We start from the raw sequence: 27,606 nt of genomic DNA on the forward strand, positions 1-27,606 counted from the left end.
GGCACCTAAGTCAGAAGTTGGGGGTGTATTTATAGAGCATCCCCCCGACAAAGGACTCATCATCTGTCCTGAAATGTTAGTGCAGAGTGATTCTGGGATTGCTGTATTACATCTTTATGGATCTGTGGCTGGAAACCTGAGCCAGACTACTTAACTGACAGAGCTGGAATCTTTTTTTTTTTTTGGGGGGGGGGGGTTGTTGTGTTGGCTTTTTGGCAGGGTCTTATACGTACCCCAAACAGGTAAACGTGCAACCCCAGCCACTACCTCAAGTGCTAGGCTTCTAGGCCTGTACCACCATGCCGACGTCAGTTTCTTAGTTCCTGAAGAAAACACATCCCCTAATATTTAGCTTCACTTAGAATGGCCAGCAACATAATGAATACGGCAAACAACAGAGCGTACATAGTACAGTACCGTACAGAGTCGACTAACATTAAGAACTGTTATAGTACGACTTTAAATATAATAAATTTTATTTATCTGGTGGTACATGATGCTCACAGGGCATCGTACAGCAAATTTTAAAAATACAATATAAAAAAATCAAACAGCCAAAGAAATTAACTCCAGAGGGCAATGGCCCATGGGGGGAGGGGGAGGGGGAGGAAGAACGGGAAAGGGCCAGAGTAAAGACCTGCCCCTAAAGAACATTAATTCTTCCCGCCTAAGCTTTGCCTTAAAAAACATCAAAGTGCGAACGGTCTTCGAGAAGTTCAAACATCACGTAAACATCTTTCACAAGGGTACATCACAGAATGTTTTCCTTACTAAGAGCATCAAACAACCCAAACACCTTTGAGGATCTATTTGGTCAAAATCTTGAGGTTACAGCCTTTAGCATTTCTTTCCCTTATCCATCCTGCAATCACCTCCATCAGCAAAATGTCACTCAAGCAGACGGTCTTCTGTCAGCTCTGTTTCTAACGCAAAGCTTATTTCCCATAAATAGCAAGGAGCTACATACACAAACTTCAGCTATATTAAGTATTTTAACTGATAATTAAATCTTAACTTTGAGAATTGTATCCAATTCCCAAGATTACTAATTCCCGAGGGTTATCTGAAATCAACTATACAAAACAGCGATATTTAAAAGTGCATAGGGCCTGGCTAGAAAATTTCTAAGAACAGGAAAGTGGTCTGGGAATTTGTGTTTGATAGAAGTCAGACTACACACAAGGAAAAACAAGAAGCTATGTGCCCTGCCCGGGAACATTTAATGCTCGGTATCAATTCTATAAAAGCAGAGCAGAAGCTGTTTCTTGGTGTCCAGTGGAGAGACTTCTTGGTTAGTCAAATCCGAGTTGTTCTGAAGAGCAAAGTCATACGCTAGTCCCACTGATGGCAGAATCATTTCCCTCTAGAATCAACAGAAATACAAACAGAGGAAGACAAAACAGTGATGGGGAAAAAAGGTTAAAAAAACAAGAAATTTGGGGTATAAAACTGATTTAAACATTGAGAGCCTGAATGCTTGGCTCTTCTAGAACCAAGGGGCATGTTGGCTCACGCTGCACATGTAAACTACTGTGTTATATCTGTCTGCTACAAACAAATCAAATCCAGGCGTTTTCTTTTAACTTTCTACTTCTCCCATACAGCATCCTGATCTGTAAGGACTCTGCATATGGCCCCTTCCATTATACTGGTTCCAAAGGCAAAGCCAGGTCAGATGCACCTGTGCATCCTCAGACAGCACTGTTCCCAACAGAGAGAAGAGTTCTGAAGGAAAGAGCGAGCGTTCCCACTGTCCGCACACGGCCCACCAGGAGCTGGACACGACCTAAAATACATCCTCTCTGCCCGTCACAAAGCATTGAGACATCACGAGGTGACAGGTGCTATGTAAGTACAAATAATATTCAAGACAGCTCGGCCAAAGTGCGACTCTTCTACGGTGGAGGATGCTCACGCCACACTGAGGGGAGCGCCCCAAAGGGACTCTTCTCATCAACAATGGACTTTGACAGGGGCCACCACTGTACAGTCTGTCCTGCTAACTACGTTCTGTAGTAAACCAGGTGACAGAAAATGAAGTTAAACCACTTATTCTACACAAACCAACTTTACCAAAGTTCTTCATTTTACAAGTATATTCAAAAAACACACACAAATTAGCATTTTGTACACGAATGTTTATTTCTCAATTTAACATTCCCTTTAAACACAAGGAATGAATTCTAAATCTTCATAAAGATGAATAAAAAATGACAATCCCTCCAGTATAGTGTGTAATCACTGCGTCCTTGGTCACTACTGGCGTTTACTGTTTAACATCAAAAACAAAGTTATTTCAAAATCATGCTACTGGATTTCTACCTTCCTCTATGACCAGCTCTACACTGATCTGCAATGTTTTACAAGTTTATATCAGACAGAAGCAAGTTTAAGGTGTGAAACAGCTGTGCATTAGACACAAGATAAAATTACAAGATATAGTCAAGTTCGTAACGAATATAGGTGTTCTTATCATCGTTGTAGATCCTCGGGTAATGTGCTATGAGAGCGTCCTGGGAGCCAATGTAGATGGAGTTGTAAATCTTCCAGTACACATCTCTGACTTTCCGAGCTGGGTGAAACAGACCCTAGAATAAGCAAAACGTAGTTAATTCTATTTTCAAGACCACATATATCTAACGCGACTGCGGACTGTGAAGACAGGATTAGAAATACTTTGTTTTACAGAGAATTCTCAATAGAGGAATCTAAAGTAGCTAAAAGCTACTTCAGGAAATGCTCAGCATCCTTAGCCATCAGAGAAATGCACATCAAAAGAACCTGAGATTCCATCTTACACCTGTAAGAATGGCCAGTCAAAAACACTGATGACAGCTTATGCTGGAGAGGATGTGGGGAAAAGGGAACACTTCTGCACTGCTGGTGGGAATTCAAGCTGGTACAGCCCCTTTGGATGTCAGTGTGGCGATTTCCCAGAAAATTGGGAATCAACCTTCCTCAAGACCCAAAGGAGGTTCAATCATACCACAAGGACATGTGCTCAACTATGTTCATAGCAGCTTTGTTTGTCATAGCCAGAACCTGGAAACAACCTAAATGCCCCTCGACCGAAGAATGGATAAGAAAAATGTGGTACATTTACACAATGGAGTACTACACAGCAGAAAAAATAACAACATCTTGAAATATGCAGGCAAATGGATGGAGCTAGAAAACATATTCAGTGAGGTAACCCAGACCCAGAAAGACAAATATAATATGCACTCACTCATACGTGGCTTTTAGACATACAGCAAACCAGCCTATAATTCAAAATCCCAAAAAACCTAGACAACAATGAGGTCCCTAAGAGAGACATACATGGATCTAATCTACATGGGAAGTGGAAAAAGACAAGATCTCCTGAGTAAATTGGGAGCATGGGGATCATGGGAAAGGGAAGAGGAAGGCTGGAGAGTGGAAAAAAATATATAGTTCAATAAAAACAATTTTAAAAATTTACCAAAAAAAAAAAATTCATTTTAGCTGGCATGGTGGGACACACCTTTAATCCTAGCACTCAGGAGGCAGGAGGTAAGCTATCTAGCAGTTCAAGGCTAGCCTGACCCACATAGTGAGTTCCAAGTCAACCAGGTTTGCACCTGTTGCAACCAGAACCAGGCCCTGTCTCAAAAAACTAAGTAGTTCCTTTGAAGTACTTTGAAGTGAAGGAAAAAACCTGGAAACTGCACAAAATTGTGATGGGTAAACACAAAATCTAATTTCTATCTCAACACAAAACTGTCTCCCACATGCTAATCAGTGAAGGACACTAGCCTAGGTTCTGGCAGGAAGGTCTTGCCCAAGTCCAGCACACAAAAGTCTCCCCCCCACAGCTCATCTAATTAACATACCCAATCAAAATACACCACCTGACCTAGCTCATTCTAGCACACACCTCCCTTTTTCTCTTCTTAAAAATTACACATGCATAGCCAGGTAGTGGTGGCACACACCAGGCAGATCTGTGTGAGCTCAAGGCCAGCCTGGTCTACAAGAGTGAGTTCCAGGACAGGCCCCAAAGCTACTGAGAAACTCTGTCTCGAAAACCAAAATCAAAAAACAAAAAACAAGTTACACATGCTGGGCTGGAAAGATGCTTCAGTGAAGAGTACTGGCTACTCTTCCAGAGTTCAGTTCCTAGCAGCCACATGTCAATTCACAACTGTCTATAATTCTGGTACCAGGGCTTCTGACACCCTTACACAGACATACATGCAGGAAAAACACCAGTGAACGTAGAATACAAATTATTTTTAAAAAATTACACCTGGTGCTGGGCAGTGGCACATGGCTTTAATCCCAGCACTCGGGAGGCAGAGGCAAGTGGATCTCTGAGTTCGAGGTCAGCCTGCTCTTCAGAGTGCGTTCCAGGACAGCCAAGGCTCCACAGAGAAATCTTGTCTCTAAAAACCAAATATCCAAAAACCCCTGCAGGCACTCGGGAGGCGGAGGCAGGCGGATCTCTGTGAGTTCGAGGCCAGCCTGGTCTACAAGAGCTAGTTCCAGGACAGGAACCAAAAGCTATGGAGAAACCCTGTCTTGAAAAATCCAAAAAAAAAAAAAAAAACCCTGCAGGATCATTTGCTGCTGTTTTTCTGCCTGAGTCACAAAGCGGCCACTTGAGCTGCTTAATAAAGGATCTCTGTGAAAACAGGCATCATTTGTACCTGGCCCAGGTTTGGGAGCAAACCCCACCCACTATGCAGGGGTCTCCTTCAATTGGGTAGTGACTGACTTCAACATAATAAACTAAATCACTTTTTTGAGTGATCCTGTATAAAAACAACGAACAAAAACAAAAACCACACATTTAGCCCACCTGTAAGCAGTACTGCAACATTCTGCAGGGTCCAATAGCAACTCTCAGGCCCTCCAGAGCTCCCATGACGGCCTGGATCACGTGGGGTGATGTCTCAAACACATTCGGCCATACATAGTTCAGTAAGTGATTCAGAGAGTCTTCACAGCCAAAGCCATAGACACCAAGTGACATGTGTTGTACCACTGCGCTAGCTGTCTGCCTGTGCACAAGGTCCCTGGAGTGGAGAGAAGAGGTCTCTTTAAGTTAATCTTAATTTGTAAGAAATATTCATTTGCATTATTAGGACCTGAATTACTATTCAACATTTGACTGTAAGTCGATATCAGCATATAAATCAAAAATTTTCATTCAAAAAAGTGCTCACAGTCTGGCAAGCTATTAACAACCTTTCAAAAGCATAATAAAAAACATGAACCATATAACACCTTTAATTTATTAACTATTTAACTTTCACTATAATGAAGGAGTTCTAAGTTTTTCAACCAAGTATTATTAGTAATTCTCAATTGAGTTACTACCTCAACCTGCAAAGATAAATCTTTGTAATTTCCATTAATTCCCTGAGAATTATGTATAATGTATCTTGAACATATCAATCCCCAAAGCACATTTAAAAAATAAAGACGCAACAAATATTATGAACTCTAAAATTAAAAACATGAAAAATTTAGCCAGGCAGTGGTGGCACACGCCTTTAAACCTAGCACTTAGGAGGCAGAGGCAGGTGGATTGCCAAGTTGGAGGCCAGCCTGGTTTACAAAGTGAGTTACAGAACAACCAGGGCTACTGTCTTGGGGGGGAAAAGAAAAGAAAAAAGAAAATTCTAAGAGTTGAAATCACAAAAAAGATTGTAAAAGGCACAGCAAATTATTTTGATGTTACATGAAAATTACAAAAAATACATCTGATAGAAATCTGAAATTTATTTCAAAATGAATTTGATATAATAACTGAGAATATAAAATTTAAATATATTTGCAGTGCAATATTCAAGTGTTTTTGTTATGAACAAACAACTTTACTTATAATCAATATTTGAAGAGAAAAGTAAGTCATGTTTATTTTTCAAAAACTTCCTCTAAAATCAGAAGACAACTTTAGCCTCAGGTCACACCTCTCAATGGTTGTAAATTTTCAGGCATGCCGCATGAGAAGCAATGTGAGAGAGAAGCAAGGTGATTTGCTGCTGTGCTGTTTTGTCCCCACAGCTTCTATCTATACTTTCTGGTACAACACTAGCTCTGTGTAAGTTGACCTGTACAAAGGTCGGAGCTTGCTTCCACTTAACTACAGCCCCAGTGACATGGGAGCCCCTCTGTATGCTGTGAACATGTTTTAGTGCCACTGGTTAAAAGACACTGCTGTGGTCCATGACAGGGCAGAACATACTAAACCGAATGCAGGGAGAAAGAAGGCGGAGTCAGAGAGAGGCCATGTAGCTGCCAAAGGAGGATGCCAGAACCTTACTAGGTAAGCCAGTCTTGTGGCGATACACAGATTAATAGAAATGGGTTAATTTAAGATATAAGAGGTAGGAATAGGCCTAAGCTGTTGGCCAAATAGTGCTGTAATTAATAGTTTTTATGTGATTATTCAGGTCTGGATGGCCAAGCAACAAAAAAGCATTTTCTGTTTATACCTCACCCAATTTTCAAAACTTTGTTTTGAAACAGGGCAGTCTTATTTTGTGCATGCTGCACGGAATTTCCAATCCTCCTGTATCAGCCTCTGTAGTAGTTGAGGTTAGAGGCTCAACGTGGCCAGTTTAGTGAATAACTTTAAGCTGTACACAAAAGTAACCAGCAGAAAACTTAGCAGTCACTGAAACTGTCTGAGCCCTCCTCCTGCTTAGTGTCAGGGACAGCAAGTTCTGTGAAATGTAGGCAAACTCTCATCAAGTAACTCAGATGGAGTACTGAACTAGCGGCTGCCACTGGATCATCGGAGGCTGCAAAGGAAAGCTGGCTCCGCCAATAAAAGAGGATCTGATCTGCTGAGGATGGAGCTCACCTGGTAGATGCTGGCTTAGCATGTGTGAAGTCCTGAGTCATACACAGCCCCCAATAAAGCAAGCACGGTGGTACATACATGTCTACAACCCCAGCACCCTGGAGGTGCCACTCAGCTGCCCTGAATGATCTGAGACACTGAGAACAAAACTACAGGTTTCTGTCATGCAGATCAACTCCTGTTCGTCTTCTACCCCCTAACTGTTTTAAAAACAAGAGTGAATCAAAATCTAGCTTAAAATATGAAGAGACTAAACCCATTACAACAAATATTAAAATAAGAAATTATATGAAATAATCCATAGTAATGTTTCTTCAACAAATAGGTCAGGTACCTTAATAAACTATAAAAACAAAACGCTGGTGCCTGCTTTGGTTGTAGTCACTCACCTGTCCATTAACGCGTCCTCGAGTAAAGGCGTTACCGCGTAGATGTAGTCTTTCCCCATTTCGCCGATGTACTCAAACAAGAAGGACAGGGATTTCAGCACTCCGTTTTGGACGTTAAGTTCAGGAACTCTGTACTCATTCATTAAGGCGGGGAGCACTGTGAAGGGGGAGCATGTCTCAGCAACAATGGCGATGGCCACAGTGGTGCAAACTCTGTTCTGCCTTTCCTGAACTTTGAGGTTGTTTAAAAGCGTAGCCAATACGTCATGAGGGCTGAAAAGAAAAAAGAAACGCATCAGCAAGTTATCACACCTATTGAACCTCTTCTCAGAGAAAAGAAACCTGCAATGGAATGCGGTTATTGGTGGATATTAATGATTTCTGATAAAATGCAGTATTTTTCTCATCACGAGGATTGTGGCTTTTGACTCAAGTGCTTCATACAGGGAAGAAGGAAATGATATAACCTCAAAAAATAAAATAAAAAAGCTCATACGAATTGTCAGATTTTTCTTAATGTTAATTCAAGTGGGTTCATTTTCAAATATAAGCTTAAACTTTTTGAAATATAAAGAAATTTAAATAAGACTCCAAAGCCAGGCAGAATATGCTCACACACACCATCTCTTCCTCATCTTCCCTGCTCCATCTTCAGCTGGGTCCCCCTAGTTGGTGGCTGTCCCCACACCAAGCTTTTACATACTTTCTTTGCTAAAGCTCAGAGACACTGGGCTAATCAATTCTGCACCGTGTCTACCATAAAAGCAGAACCACCGAAGTCTCACATCTTCCTGTTGTTCTAGTTTCCTCCCTGCTCCTGTGACAAAGCCCGATGACCAAGAGAAACTCAGGGAAGAAAGGGCTTGTTTCAGCTTCCACACCAGGTCGCAGTCAGGGGAAGTCAGGGCAGGAAGTGAAGCAGGAACCGAAGCACAAACTGCAGGAATGCTGCTTACTGGCTTGCACCTAGATCATGCTCAACTTACTTTCTTATACGGCCCAAGACCACATGCTCAAATAAAGTACTACCAACAGGGGAAAGAATGGGCCCTCCCCCATAAGTCAAGAATCAAAACAATCCCTCACAGACATGGTCACCGGCCACTCTCATCTGTGAAATTCCCTGTCTCCCTATGACGACTCTGGGCTGTGTCGAGCTTATAGCTTGGAAAATGACACATTCAGTTTCATTTTCGACAACTAACTGCTTCTCTCAGCTGGGTTCTGATGAAGAAGAAATGAACCATAAGTGAATTCATAAGGCAGATGAATCTGTGGATTACCCTTAGAACAATGTGTTCTTAAAAACACATAAAGTAGCCGGGCGATGGTGGCGCACGCCTTTAATCCCAGCACTCGGGAGGCAGAGGCAGGCGGATCTCTGTGAGTTCGAGGCCAGCCTGGTCTACAAGAGCTAGGTCCAGGACAAGAACCAAAAAGCTATGGAGAAACCCTGTCTCGAAAATAAAAAAAAAAAAAAAAACATAAAGTGAATATTAAGATATGAATTACATATAAATATTGTATGTTGGGAGACCTTTAATCTCACCCTTGGAAGACAGAACAGACTAATCTTTGGAGTTAAGACCAGTCAGGAGCACACAGTTAGACTCTGTACCCCTCCCCCCTAAAAACGGTGAAATAGAATAAAAAAGGAGCTGATGGGTGGCTCGGATCAGGGTTGAGAGCACTGGCTGCCCTTCAATCTCGGTATGAGCTCCAGCATCCACATGGCAGCTAACAACCTTCTCTAACTCAAGATGCCGTGAATCTACTACTGTCTTCTGGCCCCTTGAGGGTACCAGGCATACAAGTGGCACAGGCATGTGAGCAGGCAAAGCACTTATATACATCCATATAAGTTACAACAATAAAAGATTTAAAAAAACTCCCTTAATGTCAAGAGTTTCATACCTTAACGAGTCTTGGTCACACCCACCCCTTCTCCTGTTTTTCCAATGTCTCTCTCATCTCTCCCTCCACCATTAGTCCTCCCCCATCTTATGTGCTCTTTTTATATGCCCACTGAGTCAGGGCTAGAGTCAGCTCAGCAGTAAGGGCACTAGCTGCTCTCCCAGAGAATCCAAGTTTGATTCTCAGTCCTCAAACAGTGGCTCACAACCATCCACACCTTCAGTTCTAGGAGACCCAATACCCACTTATGACCTCCACGGGCACCAGGCATGTCCATGTGTACATACATGCATATACACATAAGCAAAACACTCAATAAAAATAAAATAAAGAAAACAATGAACTCCACTAAGCCCACAAAGTACTATAGTATGTGCATGCGTGCAGACATCCTACTGAAGCAGCCTCACAGGGGCCACATTCATACCACTGACTCCCCAGCCCTCATCAGTGCCCGACAGCTCCTCAGGCAGGGGAGAGACTTGACACCCTCCCCATTGACGCCAGTGCTTTGGCTGTGATCCTGTGGTGGTCATGTAAGCTCATGCGTGCAGTGCACTGTCATATCCACACGTGTGCTCCTGCTGCAAACTCTACCCCTCTGGCACTCACAGCCTTGACGCCCCAGCTTCTTTTTATTAGTAAGAGCAATTAAAACAGAGGTCCATAACAGAGCAATGTAGAGATTAAAAAACTGGAGTACTCATCCCTTAATATTTTAAGCAATATTCTAGCCAGGCATGGGGGCACATCCTCTTAATAGTAAGACCAGAGAGACGATCTGAGTTCGAGGCCAGCCTGGTCTACATGGTGAGTTCTAGGATAGCCAGGGCTACATAGAGACCCTGTCTCAAAAAAAAAAAAAAGGGTGGGGGGGAGGAAGCAATACCTAATCTCCTAAAAAGACCAACAAAAATGTGAATGTACTTTGAAAATGGAACTATTTCCCTCTCTGAAAATGTCTATACTACAGAAGGGGAAATTTTGAAAGCATTCCATCTATTTTAGCTCAATTTAAAAGTTAAAAAAATACTTAAAATAGACAGGGGCAGGTCAGTGATTAAATGAGGTTTTTCTTCAGATGATTAACACAATGGGTTTATTATAAGCTACTAGAAATAATGCAACTACTCACCCGATGGCCTTCGCAATGTACCCGAAAGTGTTGACAGTAGCTCTTCGAATGGCCTTTTTGTGTGCTTTTAGGAGCTCTAAAAGTTCAAAGCAAATCCTCATCCACTCTCTTGCAGATACATATTCTGCTCCCCTAATTAAACAAAAAAAATTAAAATATTAACTAAATGGTTATTACTGCTTTGCTATCAAGGTGCTTTGATTTTTTGTTTTTGCGGTGCTGGGGATGAAGTCCAGAGCCTCCGTCATGCCAAATAAGGTTGCTGATCTGCACCCCTTACTCGAAGGTTACAAAGTAAATGTGCATATTCAGTTCTGAAACCACCACTAACTCATCTTAACACTAAATGAAGACTAACCTGGCTTGTTAAGTGGTGGTGTACCTGATCTATGGAGTTCCAGGTCAGTCGGGGATATAGTCAGATCTTGCCTCAAAACAAAATAAAACAGAAAGTTTGGCTCAGTTTTAAAACTACGGGGTGGCGTACACCTTTAATCCCAGCAGAGGCAAGTGGATCTGAGTTCAAGGCCAGCCTAGTCTACAGAACAAGTTCCAGAACAGCCAGGGCTACACAGGGAAACCCTGTCTCAAACATCACTACTGCTTATTACCAGCCAAAGTGAAATTTGCCTGAAAATACTAATCTTGGATAAGCTGACCATATATACTTAGGTAAGCAGCTTCAAGGAAAACTTGCTTGCTGGATACAAATACGCTAAATCTGAGAAGAAATATTGCCTAAAAGAATCTACTTAAACTAAGTAAGAGGATGTCACTACCTACAAAAATGGCAGAGTAATCTGCTCACCTGTCAGCAATGCGTCCAACGAGATCGATACAATTCTCCTGTACTTTTTCATGCCTGTTCTTTAAGATGGGGGTGAGTCTAGGCAGCAGATCTTTAATTGGTGGTGTCATCTTGTGCATACCTAGTCGACAGAAATCAAGGAACCGTTAAACCCTGAACTGCAACCTCTGCTCATTTTTCCATCTACTGTGCAATTCAAAATATAAACAAGCCACCTATGGATAAAATCCCTAGATTCTAAGTAGACTCTCATTTTTTTAAAAATTATTAATAGCTTCTAATTACATGTAAAAGTGAAAGAAATTAGTGATTTAAAAAACAACATGAATTACTTAATAACAAAAAGATTTATTTGGTTTTGAAATGCTATATGTATTTAAATATGGGGACATGCTACATTCTGGCCAAATACAACAATATAAGCAAAAGTAGATTCATAACCAAATCAGAAAAGGCCCCACATCCTTTAACTGCAAAACAAAACAGATCTCCAGTCTCCCTGAAATTCGGAGCATGTCTGGATAGTATTTAAACCTAGGAAGGAAGAAACGGGGGTTTAAAAAAAGAGGCAGCTAGCAGGGGCTCTTGTTCTAACTAGAACTGCTGGCTCTGATTTTCTGTCATTTTTCTCATGTTTCACAGGTTTACAACTCTGACAAACCAGAAACCCACGAGACAAGAAGCTAAATGACTGCTGGCGAGTCAGTCTCTACAGTACACCCAGGCTGGGCTGACCTGGGGGTCACAGCCAATAGACCTTGGCGAGTCTGTCTCTTTACAGCACACCCAGGCTGGGCTGACCTTTCACAGATCCTCACTGAGCAGGGAAAACAGTGTTATCACTGGCCGGGAATTATGAACTCTTGGCCTTTTTTCCAACCCTTTCAGCCTTAGAGGAGTTACTTTCAACACTATGTTTAAATAAGACATTTTTGGGGGCTTTCCAGGACAGGGTTTCTCTGTGTATCCCTGGCTGTTCCAGTGTTGTAGACCAGGAAGGCCTCAAACTGCAGAGATCAACCTGCCCACCAAGTGCTAGGATTAAAGTTATGCCAGCACTGCCCAACTACAATGAGATCTTAAACACAGATATGCCTTTGTTTGCTTTATCATTACTTAAAACAGAAAAGTTCTCTCTCCATAAGTTCTGCCAGGGTCCTCTCTCCCAGTAACTCACAACATCTCGAGCTGTAACTGTTACAATGCCTCCAATGTCCTAATTTCCCTTTAACATACTTAAGTAAAATGTACACGGACAACAGGAAAAGAAGACTTTGGGACACTCTGACAACCCTGAAGTGCTCAAAGTAAGAAAAGAAAACCCAACAAACTCCCAACTAGGACTTTATACTCTGCTTTCCAAATACAAAGAAAATGACAAGGCCAACTCTCACATAAGCAGGCAATGACGTACCTATAACGTTAACAATAGCCTTCAGCGCTCCGAGAATGCTCCCCAATACTTCAGGGTATTCTTCACCCAAGTATTCATACAGCACCACACCCAAGTGCCCCATCAGTTTTTCCTGTAATACAAAAAATGTTTAAACATTACTTTCTCCATTAAACTACCTGCTAACAACAATATAAAGCTGGTAGAACAGACAGATTACCTCTTGACAAGTCTTCATTACAACAGCAGTGCGGGAAATCAAGTCAGCTGCCTGTTGCCGAACCTTTGCTGATTTGTTATTTAAACGCCACAAAACAGTACCACAGATCTGAGGCAAGTACGGTTTGACTCGTTTGCCAAGAGCATTAACTACTGTGCCAAAGCCGTTCAACATTACCGAATCCTAAAAGAGAAGAGCTAAGTTACATTTTTTAAAAAACAAACAAAATCACTAAAAATACAGAATTGAGTTTTAACTGAAAGTTGATTGTTGAATAACATTCAATCTTTTCCTAACACCCAAACATACTGTTTGTTCTTAAATCAAATCCAAAAATCTGAGGTAAAAGAACATCTGTTATAGCTGAGGAAAACTAGTACTTGAAACGTCAAACCTGAATCACTTTTAAGGGGCATCTGCTTTAAACAATGGTTTTCTACGCATGCGAAAGCCAACAGCAGCTGCCACAACAGTTCGTGGTGATTGGCGGGGGCCCAGGAAACACAAGGTGGAAAACAGACCTGACCCCTGAAGCCGCCTCTAATCTCCACCCACACACATGCACACAAACTAAATTTAAACCACAAGTAAATGATCAGCTGCCATTACCTCTGTGGTCTGTTCCTGGAACGCATAGAGAATGCCATCAATCAGCTGCTCTTCGAGTTTGTGATCAATATCTGCTGCACCCAGGTTGCCCATAATTTTCTCAATTGTCTCCATCACCATCTTCCTGTACTGCTCAGCTTCATCTTTCAGATCATCCACAATCCTAGATATGATCTCTGCGGCTCCCACTTTGTTTGCCAACTCCACAGTCGTATCAACTAACTAAAAAGACAAAACAAAAACAAAACCGTTTTAAAGCTATTACTTTTCCAAGGAAATAAAGCTTACAACTAAACATTCCAAGTTAGAGCAGCACAGCACAGTGCTCCTGCCATAAACCTAGCACTCAAACAGTGAGGCACATCTTCCAAAACTGATTCTAATCTAGCTATACAGCAAGTCCAGGCAAGCCCAAGAAACATGAGATCTTATCTCCAAACCAAAAAGCATTCTAAGTAAAATTATACCTATGTTTCAGCAAGATAGAAAAAGCCTCAATTTACCAGACAAAAACGTCGACTCATAATTTAGTACTGGTGAGCTGGGAGGCTGAGGCAGAAGGACCAAAATTTTGAGACCAGCCTGGGCTACTAAGTGAGATTTTCGTATCAAAAAGAAAAGAGAAAAAGAGGGGCGCACAGAGAGGGTTCAACAGGTCACAGCCACAGCGGACACAGTGGACAATCTGAGTCTGATCCCCAAGCTCAAAAGGGGACCACCAGCTGCTCTCCCACCTCCCCAACACGCATGTGCTGGGAGCGCGCGCACACACAGATAAATGTAATTTAAACACAACCACACACGCACGCCATGTGCACAAACGGGATGTGTGTGTGTGTGTGTGTGTGCGCGCGCGCGCATGCCTTTTGTTACTAGGCTGGGGACTGAACTGAAGACTTCAGCAGTTAGGAGTATTGGTTTTTCTTCCAGAGGACCCAAGTTCAATTCCCAACACCCATAAGGTGGTTCACAAATGTCTGTAACTTCACTACCAGGAGATCCAATGACCTGGCCTCTGTAGACACGAGACACACCAAATGGTGCAGAGACAATGCACACAGGCAAAACACCCAAACATACATATGAAAAAATAAACATTTTTAAATTTTAAATGCACCAGTTTCATGGAAATTTTACATTAAATGCATTTAAAAACACACACACATAGACACAAAAGAGGCCAGGTATGGTGGAGCAGGCCTTTAATACCAGCACTTAGAAGGTAGAGGCAGAGGGGCTGGAGAGATGGCTCAGTGGTTAAGAGCACTGACTGCTCTTCCAAAGGTCCTGAGTTCAATTCCCGGCAACCACATGGTGGCTCACAACCATCTGTAATGAGGTCTGGTGCCCTCTTCTGGCCTTCAGGCATACACAGAGACAGAATATTTAAAAAAAAAAAAAAAAAAGGAAGGTAGAGGCAGGGGATCCATGAATTTAAGTAAGGTCTACATAGCAATTTCCAGGCTACACAGTAAAACCCTATCACAAAAAAAAGAAAATAAATAAATAAATAAAAGGGCTTTAAAAGTCCATCTCCTGTCACAGTCAAGAACATATAAATTTTAAGACAGCCAAAGCAAATTATAGTATGTAATATGCATTCTAAGTAGAGAAAGAGTCAGAAAGACTTTTGCGACTCAAATTTTAAAAATGAAAGGTTACCTGTCGGTAATTTCTTCTATCCAGAGCCATTCTGTGCTGCCAGAAGTGTTTGAAGAAAGGAGGGAGGATCTCTGTCTTAATGTAGTTGGCTTCCACCCCGTCCGTCCCGCAGCACTGCTTCACCACCTGCCGGGACAACACAGCACGTCTATCCCTGCGCTCTCAAGGCCTCCTTCAACCTTCAGATGCGCACCTACAACCTGAAACAACTAATTACCTTCAATACAATTTTCTTCATCTCTTCATCTGGAGACTGGAACTCTCGAATAAGGATCAACATCACTTCTCTAGTATAGTAGTTGGCATATTCTGCATCCATAAGAGGAATAAGATACCCAATAGCCTTTAAGAAAGCGGCCAAACCCTATTTAAAAATAAAATATGTAAATAGACACACAAATCAGTAAATTAACTTTAGATGGCCTTAATGGACAGCAACAAACCAGAATCTCAAGAGTGGATTTACCTTTCCTCTGTGTTGACGGATACCCTTCCATAGAGGTTTGAGTACAGAATCAAAAGATTCGATACCGTAAGGAGTTGCTGCTTCAGCCAAAGCAGCAATGGCCAAAGCACTGATGGTCCGGACTTTCTGCTGCTCATCCACAAGCCCTACACAATCAAACACAGGCGTAAGCAGGCATGGCACCCACCGCCCATTTTCACAGTGCAATCCAAACTTCAGCAATGTATCTAACCATCCCAACTGCAAGACATTCTGCAGTAGACAGAATTCTGGCAAGCGCAGTGTCTTAACAGAAAATACAGCAAACCCTTTTTCAAAGTATGACGCATTTATATGGGGAAGCCCTTCAGTTATTCCCCAGCCCCCATCAGTAACCAAACATTCAGGACAGCTGATCTTTCACAGGTGAAAGTTCTATCACCACTCACCATGTTCGATGATTTCAACTAAGCTTCTGAGATGTGGCAAGATAGCGCAGCCCATAAGAATAGCTATCTGCTGTACAATCTTAATGCCAGTGTGCCTCGCTTGCCAAGACTTCTTGCTTTTGCACACAGCTTTTAAGAAGGGCAATAGAGAAGGAATGCCCAGGGCAGAGGCTACAACAGCAAAAGCTCTAGCCGTTGTGTTTCGGACATACTCATCCATGTTATCTATGTCAGGTCTCATGGTGGAAATCATAGTAGCCAGACCAGCGGCCTACAGAGGAAAGACCAAGAGCAGCTTTAGTTACCATCCATCCCAGCCCAGCAAGACAAACTTCCTTTCTAGGAATTTAGTGTGAATACCTTTGCCAAATTAGAAATAATTTCTCTGCCTTCCACTCTAGCATAGTAATCTTCATCAATCAGCAGTGGTTCAATAACCACGAGAATCTGAAACAGAAAAAAAAAAGAAATTACATTTCCACATCAATTTACAGTTATCAAAGAACTTTGCTAATCGAGGGGTAATTTGTCAAGTCCTAGATATAGGTGAAAGCAAAAGGTAAGATAACATTTTATATTTAAAAATATATAAGAATTGTCTTAATAAAGATGATTCTTTATTCTAATACAAAATAAAATACGCATTCTCATTCTAATCTGTCAATAAAAAAAATGGAAAAAAAAAAAGAGTAGTAACTCCCAAGAGTAAAGATGGCATAAAAACTCTTATATATTGATACTTGCTTCTGGGAGGAAAACAATGCTGTCATTCTGGCAGGAAATGAGACTCTGGGAACGCCCATAGGCGACTGTCTCGCAAAGTCCCATTGCCTGGACAGGAGATCCTGGACTAGAGTTAGCACACCTGCACCATAGACAAGGCCAGCCTCAATAACATGGTGAGACACCTTTTCAAAACCCCTAAAAGAGGGGCTGGAGAGATGGCTCAGTGGATAAGAGCACTGGCTGCTCTTCCAGAGGTTCTGAGTTCAATTCCCAGCAACCACATGGTGGCTCACAATTACCTGTAAAAGATCTGGTGCCAATTTAGACTGCAGGGACACATGCAGGCAGAACATTGTATACATAATAAATAAATAAATCTTTTAAAAATAAACTCCCAAAGATCAGGACAGACTAATTCAACACTCATATCTCTGAAGAGGCTATAAAATAGTAAACTTTTCTAGTCTATGATTGTATACAATCAACTAAAGTTTTGAACTTTAAAATTTTAAGAATACAAGGAAAGGAACTGGACTGGCTCGGTAGTTAAATGGCACCAGCTGCTCTTCTTGAGGACCCAGGTTCAATACCCAGCACCCACATGGCAACTCAGAACATGTGTAACTCAGTTCAGGGGATCCAATGCCCTCTTTTGGCTTCTAAGGGCAGCAAACATGTAAGTGATGCAGGCAGGCGAACAGCCGTACCCATGAAGTAAGTCTTTATAAACATGAGGACAAACGATAAAATAAACCCGACTCTTTATATTGAAATTTATAAAAATATTAAATGGCTGGGCAGTGGTGGCAAACACCTTTAAGCCCAGAATTCAGGAGGCAAAGGCAGGTGATCTGAGGTCAGCCTGGTCTACAAGGCTACACAGAAAGACCCTGTCTCAAGCAACATGTGCCCCGCCACAACCCCTCCCCTGACCAAAAAAAAAAAAAAATAATCCGGATTCCACATAGTGGAAAATAGAATTCAACCCAAAAACTAAAAATTAAAACCATTAAACACTACTTAGAGAACCAACCTTGTGCACATACGGCCGCACTAAGTCATCAAGTTTATACAATATTCTATCAATAACTTTCACAAGTAAATGACGCTCTTGATCCTCAAGTGTAGGAGACATCAACAAAGGAAGAATCTGGTTAAACAAAGGTCCAGCCCCAAATTCTCGAGCTTTATCAGTAATCTGACGTAAGGCAGCCTAGGGAAAAGCAGAAAGAAATGAAAATATTTACTTTTGTTTATGAGCAAACATTCAGAAGAAGTGAATTTTACCAGGAATAATATTTTGACAGACAATCCACATATAGTAATAAGAATTTTGTCATAAATTGTTTTAATGTTTAATTTCACATAACCCAAGTTCAATGTTATCAACTCATCTAAAAAGGGTGATTAACTTAGTGGCTGGTGAGAAGGGAAGAAGGCAAAGGAGCTTATGCCCAATGACCCCACCCTTCAACCCCTCGGAGCTAAAAAACAGAAGGACAAACTTCCAAAAGCTGTCCTCTTGAGCTCTCTACAGGTGATACCTGGAGTATCACCTACCTGCCTGCCTGCACACATACCCACACCCAATGTACAAAAACACGCATGTATGTGTGCACTAAATAAATGAATAAATGGGCAGAAAAGAATTAGGGGTAATTTAGGGCTAAGAACATTCCTCAGAAGGTAAAAGGTACTGGCTGGACACCAAGCCTGACGATTATCTGAGCTCAATCCTCAGAACCTACAGAACAGAAGGAAAGAACTGATTCCTACAAGTTATCGCCATGTGTGCACACCTATAAATGTTATATAAAAAAAGGTAAGCATACACCATATGCCTTAGCTGAGCCTTCTACTTCAGTCACGCTGGGTGTTAATAAACAGCTCACATAATTTCCACTCATCACCCTAGTTCTGAACACTTTAAAGCTGTCAAACACAGAAAGAATTTAGCTCTCTCATATCCTGATGAGGAGAAGAATTAAACCCACTGAGCCTGGAGCGAGGACTGTAACCCCAAGCAGCCACTCTAGAAGAAGAGGATCCAAAGCTCAAGGCCTCCCTGAAGAAGCTTAAGGCCAAGCTAAGCAATTTATCAGAAACCATATAAAACGCCAAATAAGGAACCAGAACAGAGCGCCACGTCTTATTCTGTTAATTCCATCACTCAGGTGTCTGAACAAAAAGGATTGCTATCAGACTAAATTCAAACTGGGCTATGAGTTTCAGGCCAGCTTGCGATACAGTTTGAGAACCTATCTCAAAACAAACAAAAATAAATAATTTAATAAACTAGAACTAGGAGTCAGATTGATACACACCTTTATTCTCTATTATGGGTGGTATATACTTTTAACTGCCTCACTTGAGAGCCAGAGGCAGCTGGATTTCTGAAGGTTCCAGGCCAGCCTGGTCTACATAGTGAATTCCAAGGCAATCATGACTGTGCAAAGACCTTGTCTCAAAAAGCCAAAGAAATAAAAAATAGAAGTTACCTTTCTCATTGGAGGTGTACCATTCTTAATTTTCAAAAGCAACTTCATTATTTTCCTCTCCTTCTGCTCCTCTGGACTAAGTGTGGATTCGTCCACATCGACCTGCGGTGATTGAGAGGTGAGGTCAGAGGTGAGGTCAGAGGTGAGGCCAGAGGTGAGGCCAGAGGTGAGGTCAGAGGGCTGTATCCCCACCAAGAGCAACACTGCTGCTGGAGCGTCACTTACCAACAGCTTATCAAAGTACTGGATGTCGTCGGGTTTCAGAAACGGAAGGTTCCCGGACGGCTGGTCGCTCACACTCTTCATAGTCCTATCTTCCGTCTGCATGTGGAACCCAGTCATGCCGCCCAAAGGCGTGGGGGTTGCGGTCAGTTTACGAGCTGGGGTCCGGATAGGGACATAACCGGCTGGAGGGGGAAGGACCTAAGAGAGGACAACACACTTAGCAGGGCTGCCTTGGCTGTCCACACCCAGAAACAGCACAGGAACATTTACACTTACAGAGATGTTACAACTTACTAGCTAGCTAGCAGGTTTATTTACCTGAAGAAAACATATCCCACTGTTCAATGTTAATTAACAGTTAAGAAGATGTTTATGAAAAATACTTCATTTTTAATTTGTTAAATAAAATTTAAGTGAGAAAGGAATACATGAAACATTCTATAAATTCTAGTCACCTTCAAACATTAACATGCTTGAAATATCAACATGTCAAGCCAAGACGTGAAACTGAAAAACTTGAAATCTCTCAACCCTGCAAGTCAGTGGTTTCAGAGAAGGTGCTCTTAGAGCAAACATCCATAACCACTCATTCAAACAGGAATAAACTTATGCGGCTTTGTTTAAGAAATGAAAAGTCACGCATTCGTTTATTTTAGAAATACAGTAAGTGAGCATCCACATAACCCAATGCTATAAAAATGTTATTTTATGAACCAACTCTAGGGGCTAGAGAGATGGCTCATTGGTTAAGAACACTGACTGCTCTTCCATAGGTCCTGAGTTCAAGTCTCATCAATCGCATGGTGGCTCACAGCCATCTGTAATGAGATCTGGTGCCTTCTGGCCCACAGGAACACATGCAAGTAAAACACTGCATGAATGAATAAATGAATGAATGAATGAATGAATGAATGAACCAACTCTACAAAACTGACTTAAATACAGAAAAGTAAAACTAAAGAAATTGCCAAGACCCTCTGAAAGAAATAACCAACTAAACCCCCTGCAAAACCCATACAATGTCTAAAAATATGAGTTAAAAACAGCAAGATTTGGTTTTTAAAGCAATGAGACTCTTTTTTTTGTAGTGAATTACGATTTGCTGGGTAAGACAGTAAGTCTTGCGATCCCTTACTGAAAAGTAATAAAAGCCAGGTGTGGTGGGATACCGTTTAGACAGATCTCTGAGTTTAAGGTCAGCCCAGTATATCTCATAGTTACATAGAGAGACAGTCTCCAAATCTAACAGTGGTTTTAAAGCAGATACTAGAGAAAGGTCTCGGTCATCTACAACACGTGCATCTCAAGTTGTGAGACTAAAGTTCAGAACCCAGAAGCCATGTTGGGAAACTCACAACCGCCTGTAATTCCAGTGGAGGAATTGCAATGGCTTCTGCAGACACCTGAATTTACATCCAAATGATAACACAAATAATTAAAAATGAAATAATATCTTTTAAAGATTTTTAAGAATTGTATATAACCGTGTGCCTGGATTTAAGATTGTCCACTTGAGTACAGTGCCCGAGAAGGCTAACAGAAAGCACTGGGTTCTCACAGATTCACAGGTGGGTGCTGGGAAATGAACTCTAGTCCCTCAAAAGAGCAGTATATGCTCTTAACCACTGAGCCACTTCTCCAGCCCACAAAATAAAAGGGTGTTTGGTTTTTTTGTTTTTTGAGGGGACGGGAGTTAAGACAGGGTCTTAACCTTGCAACTTGTTATATAAACAAGACTGGCTTCAAAGTCAAGAGATCCACCTACCTCTAACTCCCATCAATCACTAGAATTAAAGGTAGGCACCTCCACAGGTGGCGAAATAATAAAAGCTCCATGCTACTCGTTTTCCGTTACTTTTTTTTATGTATACAATATCCTGTCTGTGTGTATGTCTGCAGGCCAGAAGAGGACACTAGACCTCATTACAGATGGTTGTGAGCCACCATGTGGTTGCTGGGAATTGAACTCAGGACCTTTGGAAGAGCAGGCAATGCTCTTAACCTCTGAGCCATCTCTCCAGCCCCCTTTCCATTACTTTTTCAACTGAAATATACTTAGTAGTACCAGAAGAAAGGAAGGGAGAGAGGGAGGGAGGAGGGAGGAGGGAGGGAGGGAGGGAGGGAGGGAGGGAGGGATTGACTAGTAGTAAATTTGGGCAATTTGCTAGGCAATTTTTTTAACCAAATGCTTAAAACTCATATCCTAAATAACAAACACATTTATCGTATACTTGTTGCTAGTACCTTGTATCCTTCTGGAAACATAGCATCTAATTCTTCATCAGAAAGTGGGCGGTTCCGCTCATCAATTTCTCTCTCCCACCGCCATGCCTGAAGCTGCTCAGGAGTCATGCTCATTATGTGACCTATCAAAACAGCAAAATTCTTAGTGAGCCACAGTGCCAGACTTGATCATTTTTAATTATTTGTTTTTCTTTTTGGTTTTGAGACAGGGTTCTCTGTGTAGCTTTGGAGCCTGTCCTGGAACTCGCTCTGTAGACCAGGCTGGCCTCCAACTCACAGAGACCCACCTGCCTCCACCTTCTAAGTGCTGAGGTTAAGGGCGTGCTCCACCACAGCCTGGCCATTTTTATATTCTGATTCTTAATAGGAAAGCTAGCATTAAAGGCAATCCAGAAAAACCAGCAAAAAAAAAAAAAAAAAGTTACAAAAGAAAGATCTTATTTCCAGTAAGAGTTTTACCTGGCGTGGGGGTAGCCATGTTCATGGCTGGCGTGCCAATTGGTGTCTTTCCTGGAGTCAGAACAGGAGTGCTTCCACCCATCTGACTAGCTGGCGTTTCATCCCAACGAGACTTTCTTTTGCTTGCTCCAGGAGTGGGTGTCTCACCGATGGAGTCTCCACCTCGGTCTGTTCGAGGCGTCTCAGCCCATCCACTTCCATGCCCAGGAGTATCTGCAAAAACAGAGGCCAGTAAGATCACACTACTAACCACCGAAATACCGTTTCCCCCACATTCAGTAGGATTACATTCAAAAGGAACGTAATCCAAAAACAAGATATACCTAAAAGTTTTGTTCAGTATTTTTAGGTTTCTGAAACTTTCCACTGACTACAAAGGCACACACAGCAACTAGTAAGAAACAAAGAGCAAATTTTTTCATCCACACAATCACTATGTAGAGCCATCCACTGTTTATCTTGAGTCAGGTTATTCTTGCTTTACAGCCAATACTCAATTGAGGCAAATTTCTGAGACAGCACATAAAACAGAGGCTAGCAGGAATCAGACGGTGGTAGAGAAAGAGACGTGTTTAAAGGATGCGGTTTCTGTTTGGGTCACTGAAAAAAGATTCAGAAATGTGTTATAATCATAATTGTGCAATACTATGAATATGTTTAAAGTCACTAAATTGTGTACTTAAAAAAAAAGTTAAGGGCTGGAGAGGTGGCTCAGAGGTTAAGAGCACTGACTGCTCTTCCAGAGGTCCTGAGTTCAATTCCCAGCAACCACATTGATTGATGGCTCACAACCATTTATAATGAGATCTGATGCCCCCTACTGGCCTATAGGATATATGTAGGCAAAATACTGTATACATAAAAAATAAATCTTAAAAAAAATTAAAGCTGGTGTATTTAAACGCACATAGAAGAGGCTGAGGCAAGAGACTCAGCAGTTGAAGCCTAGTGATATGGTTTCCAAAACATTTTTTAAAGCTAAAAAAACAAAGCACAAAATTATCTTCCATTTTTTTTAAATATAAAATTTATCTTCTATGATTCTTCCTAAAATCCCCAGCCTCTTCATAAGGGGGAAAGAACTGGACTCTCCATTTGCTGAGTTCTTATTTACTGTGTATGCTGAGGAGCACAGACCATGATGCACATACGGAGGTCCCAGGTTACTGTGGAGCTGGGGCTCTCCTTCTAGCACGTGGGCCCCAGGGAGCAAATCGCTGTCCTCAGGCTTGGTTAGTGTAAGCTCCTCTCCCACTGAGCAATGTCACCAGCCCAAAGCTGGAAGCTTATTAAGTAAGAAAAAATTTACCTACTGTATGTGTTTATGCTTGAGTACTGAGACAAACAGTAATAGAAAAGACACACAGCCTCAGTGGGTTCCGACATCTCAAGAGTCAGTCTGCTCCACCTCTGCAGGAGCTGGTTAGTTACATAGAAGTTTATACTGTATTTATATTTATACTAGAAAGTACAAACCTCAGCCTGAAACACAACACTCAAGTCAACACTTCATCCAAAGACTTGTCTACACGCCATTAAAGGTACCCACCTCTTTCTGTTTTGGGGGTCTCATCCCATCTGTTCTTACGAGCACTGGAAGTTGCACCACCGTGGCCTGGGGTTGCATGGCCTGGGGTATCGCCTCGTCCAGGAGTAGCAGCTCCCGCAGGTGTGTGACTAGGTGTAGGGTCCCATATTTTTGAACCTGGGGTTGCTCCAGGAGTTTCACTTCCTTTTGCACGACCTGGTGTCTCATCCCATCTTAAAGAAGGGGTATGTCCAGGGGTCTTAACAAAGCAAAAAAACATTGCTGGTGGGAATGCAAACTTGTGCAACCACTCTGGAAAGCAGTGTTTCGGTTTCTCAGGAAATTCGGGATCAACCTACCCCTGGATCCAGCAATACCACTCTTGGGAATATACCCAAGAGAGGCCCTATCATACAACAAAAGTATATGCTCAACTATGTTCATGGCAGCATTGTTTGTAATAGCCAGAACCTGGAAACAACCTAGATGCCCTTCAACGGAAGAATGGATGAAGAAAGTATGGAATATATACATATTAGAGTATTACTCAGCAGTAAAAAACAAGGACTTCTTGAATTTTGCATACAAATGGATGGAAATAGAAAACACTATCCTGAGTGAGGTAAGCCAGACCCAAAAAGAGGAACATGGGATGTACTCACTCATATTTGGTTTCTAGCCATAAATAAAGGACATTGAGCTTATAATTCATGTTCCTAGAGAAGCTAAATAAGAAGGTGAATCCAAAGACAAACACATAGGCATCCTCAGGAATATTAACCTTCATCAGGCGATGAAAGGAGACAGAGACAGAGACCCACACGGGAGCACCAGACAGAAATCTCAAGGTCCAAATCAGGAGCAAAAGGAGACGGAGCACGAGCAAGGAACTCAGGACCACGAGGGGTGCACCCACACACTAAGACAATGGGGATGTTCTATTGGGATCTCACCAAGGCCAGCTGGCCTAGGTCTGAAAAAACATGGGATAAATCCGGACTAGCTGAACATAGCGGACAATGAGGAATACTGAGAATTCAAGAACAATTGCAGTGGGTTTTTGATCCTACTGCACGTACTGGCTTTGTGGGAGCCTAGGCAGTTTGGATGCTCACCTTACGAGACCTGGATAGAGGTGGGCAGTCCTTGGGCTTCCCACAGGTCAGGGAACCCTGATTGCTCTTCGAGCAGATGAGGGAGGGGGAATTGATCGGGGGAGGGGGAGGGAAATGGGAAGCGGTTGTGGGGACGAGGCAGAAATCCTTAATAAATAAATAAATTTAAAAAAAAAAAAAAGAATAAACATGTCTTATAAAAAAAAATAAAATACTACTGAAGTAAAAAAAAAAAAAAAAAACAAAGCAAAAAAATCTTATTTCACATACCTCTATACCTTAAAAAAAATAACTAAAAAATTTTTCTAACAAAACCCAACCAAATAAACGCATCTTTTATTTGTTTCCTATACTCTGTTAAAAATTAGACTATCATTCTGCTTACTGTCTTACAAATGCTTATGCTCAAAACCAATGTACAGCTTTCATTCGGGATGATGAAAAGCCTGAGATTAAGCCATAAAACACAGAACTGCAAGATGGCTCAGCGCTGACTGCTCTCCCAAAGAACACAGGTTTCAATTCCCAGTGCACATGGCAGCTCACAGCTAATGTCTTTAACTCCAGTTCCAGGGGATTTAACAAACACCCTCACACAGACATACAAGCAGACAAAGCACCAACACTCATAAAAATAAATCAATCAATCATTAGGAAAAGCAAATATTCAGGATTGTCAACTTTTGTGACAGATATTGTACAGGTGATTTGCCAAGTGCTGTCTAAGTTTGTTAAATCTCATTCAGGCCCAAGCATGCTTGTCAAACTGTTTCTAAGACACACTTCCTGGGTGGAGCCGACTCCCGCTTACAATCGGAAAAAGGAAGAAGAGCAAAAGAGTCCAAGAGCAAAAGCTGTTCCTGAGAACAGCTGAGAGGTGAACTGTGTCTAGCAGATGACACCTGGGGTTTACACATGATAAACATGCCCGCACAACAGCGGGGAAGAAAAGGCATCCATGGAGAAAAAAGCTACCCCAGGAACTGAGCTAAATGCCTCACTTTCCCCAGTTGGTATCTGCTGGATGTTGGTGTGCTCTTGATCGATGATGTTACCTTTTTGTTCTCTTATTCAGACTACTCCAGCTATCTCTTCTGGATATTGTAAACCCTGAGTCAATGAAGTTTCATTTATATGCTCTACCTATTTATTTGCCATTGTTCTTTTACTTTTCTTTCAAAAAATTATTTTCATTATTAAAAAACTATTTTTATTATTTAAAAAACTTGTAAATTAAAAAAAAAGCAAAAGAGGCAAAACAAAGCGTGTTTAGCTGCTTTCACAGAGAACCTGAGCATGTTCACAGGGGCTCATAACCTCACTCCAATCCCAATGGATCCGACAGCTGCTCCTAGGAGGTCTCACAGAACTTGCACACGTGTGGTGTGCACTCACAGACATGTATGCCACTAAAGTAAATGAAGCTTTTTAAAAATTTACTCTTCTATCCAATTATAAGCACACAGCTGAGCTGTGCTAAGTAAAACAAGTTTATCTTGGCTTTTAAAAGTTAGCGCTGGGGGCTGGAGAGATGGCTCAGAGGTTAAGAGCATTGCCTGCTCTTCCAAAGGTCCTGAGTTCAATTCCCAGCAACCACATGGTGGCTCACAACCATCTGTAATGAGGTCTGGTGCCCTCTTCTGGCCTGCAGACATACACACAGACATAACATTGTATACATAATAAATAAATAAAAAGTTTAAAAAAAAAAAACTTAGCTCTGGGTGTGCATGATGGCACAAGACATTAATCTCAGCACTCAGGAAGCAAGAGAAGAATCTGAGTCTGACGCCAACTTGGTCTAAACAGCTAGCTCAAGGCTAGAAAGGGATACACAGTGAAACCTTGTCTTTAAGAGGTGATCCAAGTTCAGTGCCCAGAGCTGCAGAGGATCCAACACCCACCCTGTAGAAGCAGCAGCAGTGGAGCACTAGGAAGAGAGCCTAAGCAGAAGCACTACAGAGACTGATCATTAATGCAGCCAATGTTCTGGTAACGAGGATCGGGCAAACACGAACAAGAAACAGCAACCAGTGAGCAGAGACCGAAAAGACACTCAAGTTCAGAATCTAAGAGAAGAGGCTTGAGCCTACTAATAAGCTAGTTAACTAATGTGATCAATTAAGACAGTAACAATGAGGTCAGGCTACTACACCCAGATATTCAGACAAACATGTATGGTCAGGAGACTACTAAATAGGAGGGGACCACAAGGACAGACAATTCACTGAAAGCACTCAGAGTGAAGACAAAGTAATGGTATCTGAAGGTCAATGAACGGTTTCTCTACAAGTTTATTTTTAGGACAATGACTGGTAACATGAAGGAAACAGACGGAGAATCTTCTGTGGGAAAAGGACAGAGATGCAACACTGAAAGGATCAGGTTTCTGTCTGGTAACTGACAGCACAACAAAACTTAATCCACGGAATATAAGCTTTTAAAATGGTTAAAACGGTCAATTCTGTTACACACATTTTTGCAAATATGTTCAAGCCCTGCAGTGTTGACACATGCCCTTAACCCCAACACTCAAAAGACAGAGGCAGAGAGAAACCCTGTCTCGAAAAAAATAAAAAAGGCAGGCAGATCTCTTGTGAATTCAAGGCCAGCCTGGTCTACAGAAAGAGTTCCAGGACAGCCAGAGATACATAGAGAAACCTTGTCTCAAAAAAACAAAATTTCAAAATAAAAATAAATAAGAGTTTAAAATAAAGTCATGTAAAGATGGAAAATACACAGATAATCTGGATACTGTATATTATTGTGCTGTCTTTGAATTGTTTGACTGCTGAGGAAGGAGCAACAGCTGCTAAAAGACATTTGATTATAAGTGCTGCTGGATTAATCCAACATATGTATTTTGAAAATACCTTGACTTCAAAATTTACGTCAAAAAATATGTTACTGGGGAGGGGGAGGGAAATGGGAGGCGGTGGCGGGGAAGAGACA

General features: G+C 41.7%; 1 protein-coding gene across 1 annotated transcript in view; it reads right to left on the bottom strand.

Annotated features, from left to right (window-relative positions):
• Nucleotides 1–452: 452 nt before the first annotated feature.
• Sf3b1 (splicing factor 3b subunit 1) overlaps nt 453–27,606 on the bottom strand; it is a 48,136-nt gene continuing 20,982 nt past the window's right edge. Inside the window, exons 7-25 of the mRNA XM_041668189.1 lie at nt 23,561–23,798; nt 22,012–22,224; nt 21,553–21,674; nt 19,309–19,506; nt 19,084–19,185; nt 17,619–17,798; nt 16,220–16,306; nt 15,860–16,130; nt 15,432–15,577; nt 15,183–15,329; nt 14,966–15,091; nt 13,304–13,525; nt 12,695–12,877; nt 12,496–12,607; nt 11,082–11,202; nt 10,274–10,405; nt 7,225–7,497; nt 4,823–5,039; nt 453–2,588 (exon numbers count right to left, since the gene is read on the bottom strand). Coding sequence (XP_041524123.1) covers nt 2,430–2,588; nt 4,823–5,039; nt 7,225–7,497; nt 10,274–10,405; nt 11,082–11,202; nt 12,496–12,607; nt 12,695–12,877; nt 13,304–13,525; nt 14,966–15,091; nt 15,183–15,329; nt 15,432–15,577; nt 15,860–16,130; nt 16,220–16,306; nt 17,619–17,798; nt 19,084–19,185; nt 19,309–19,506; nt 21,553–21,674; nt 22,012–22,224; nt 23,561–23,798 — 3,249 coding nt within the window. The 3' untranslated portion in view covers nt 453–2,429. The remainder of the gene's footprint in view (nt 2,589–4,822; nt 5,040–7,224; nt 7,498–10,273; nt 10,406–11,081; nt 11,203–12,495; nt 12,608–12,694; nt 12,878–13,303; nt 13,526–14,965; nt 15,092–15,182; nt 15,330–15,431; nt 15,578–15,859; nt 16,131–16,219; nt 16,307–17,618; nt 17,799–19,083; nt 19,186–19,308; nt 19,507–21,552; nt 21,675–22,011; nt 22,225–23,560; nt 23,799–27,606) is intronic.

This window comes from Microtus oregoni, unplaced genomic scaffold (assembly GCF_018167655.1).
Source record: "Microtus oregoni isolate MIOR12 unplaced genomic scaffold, Mior012 000018F_ref0000195, whole genome shotgun sequence".
Classification (NCBI taxonomy): domain Eukaryota; kingdom Metazoa; phylum Chordata; class Mammalia; order Rodentia; family Cricetidae; genus Microtus; species Microtus oregoni.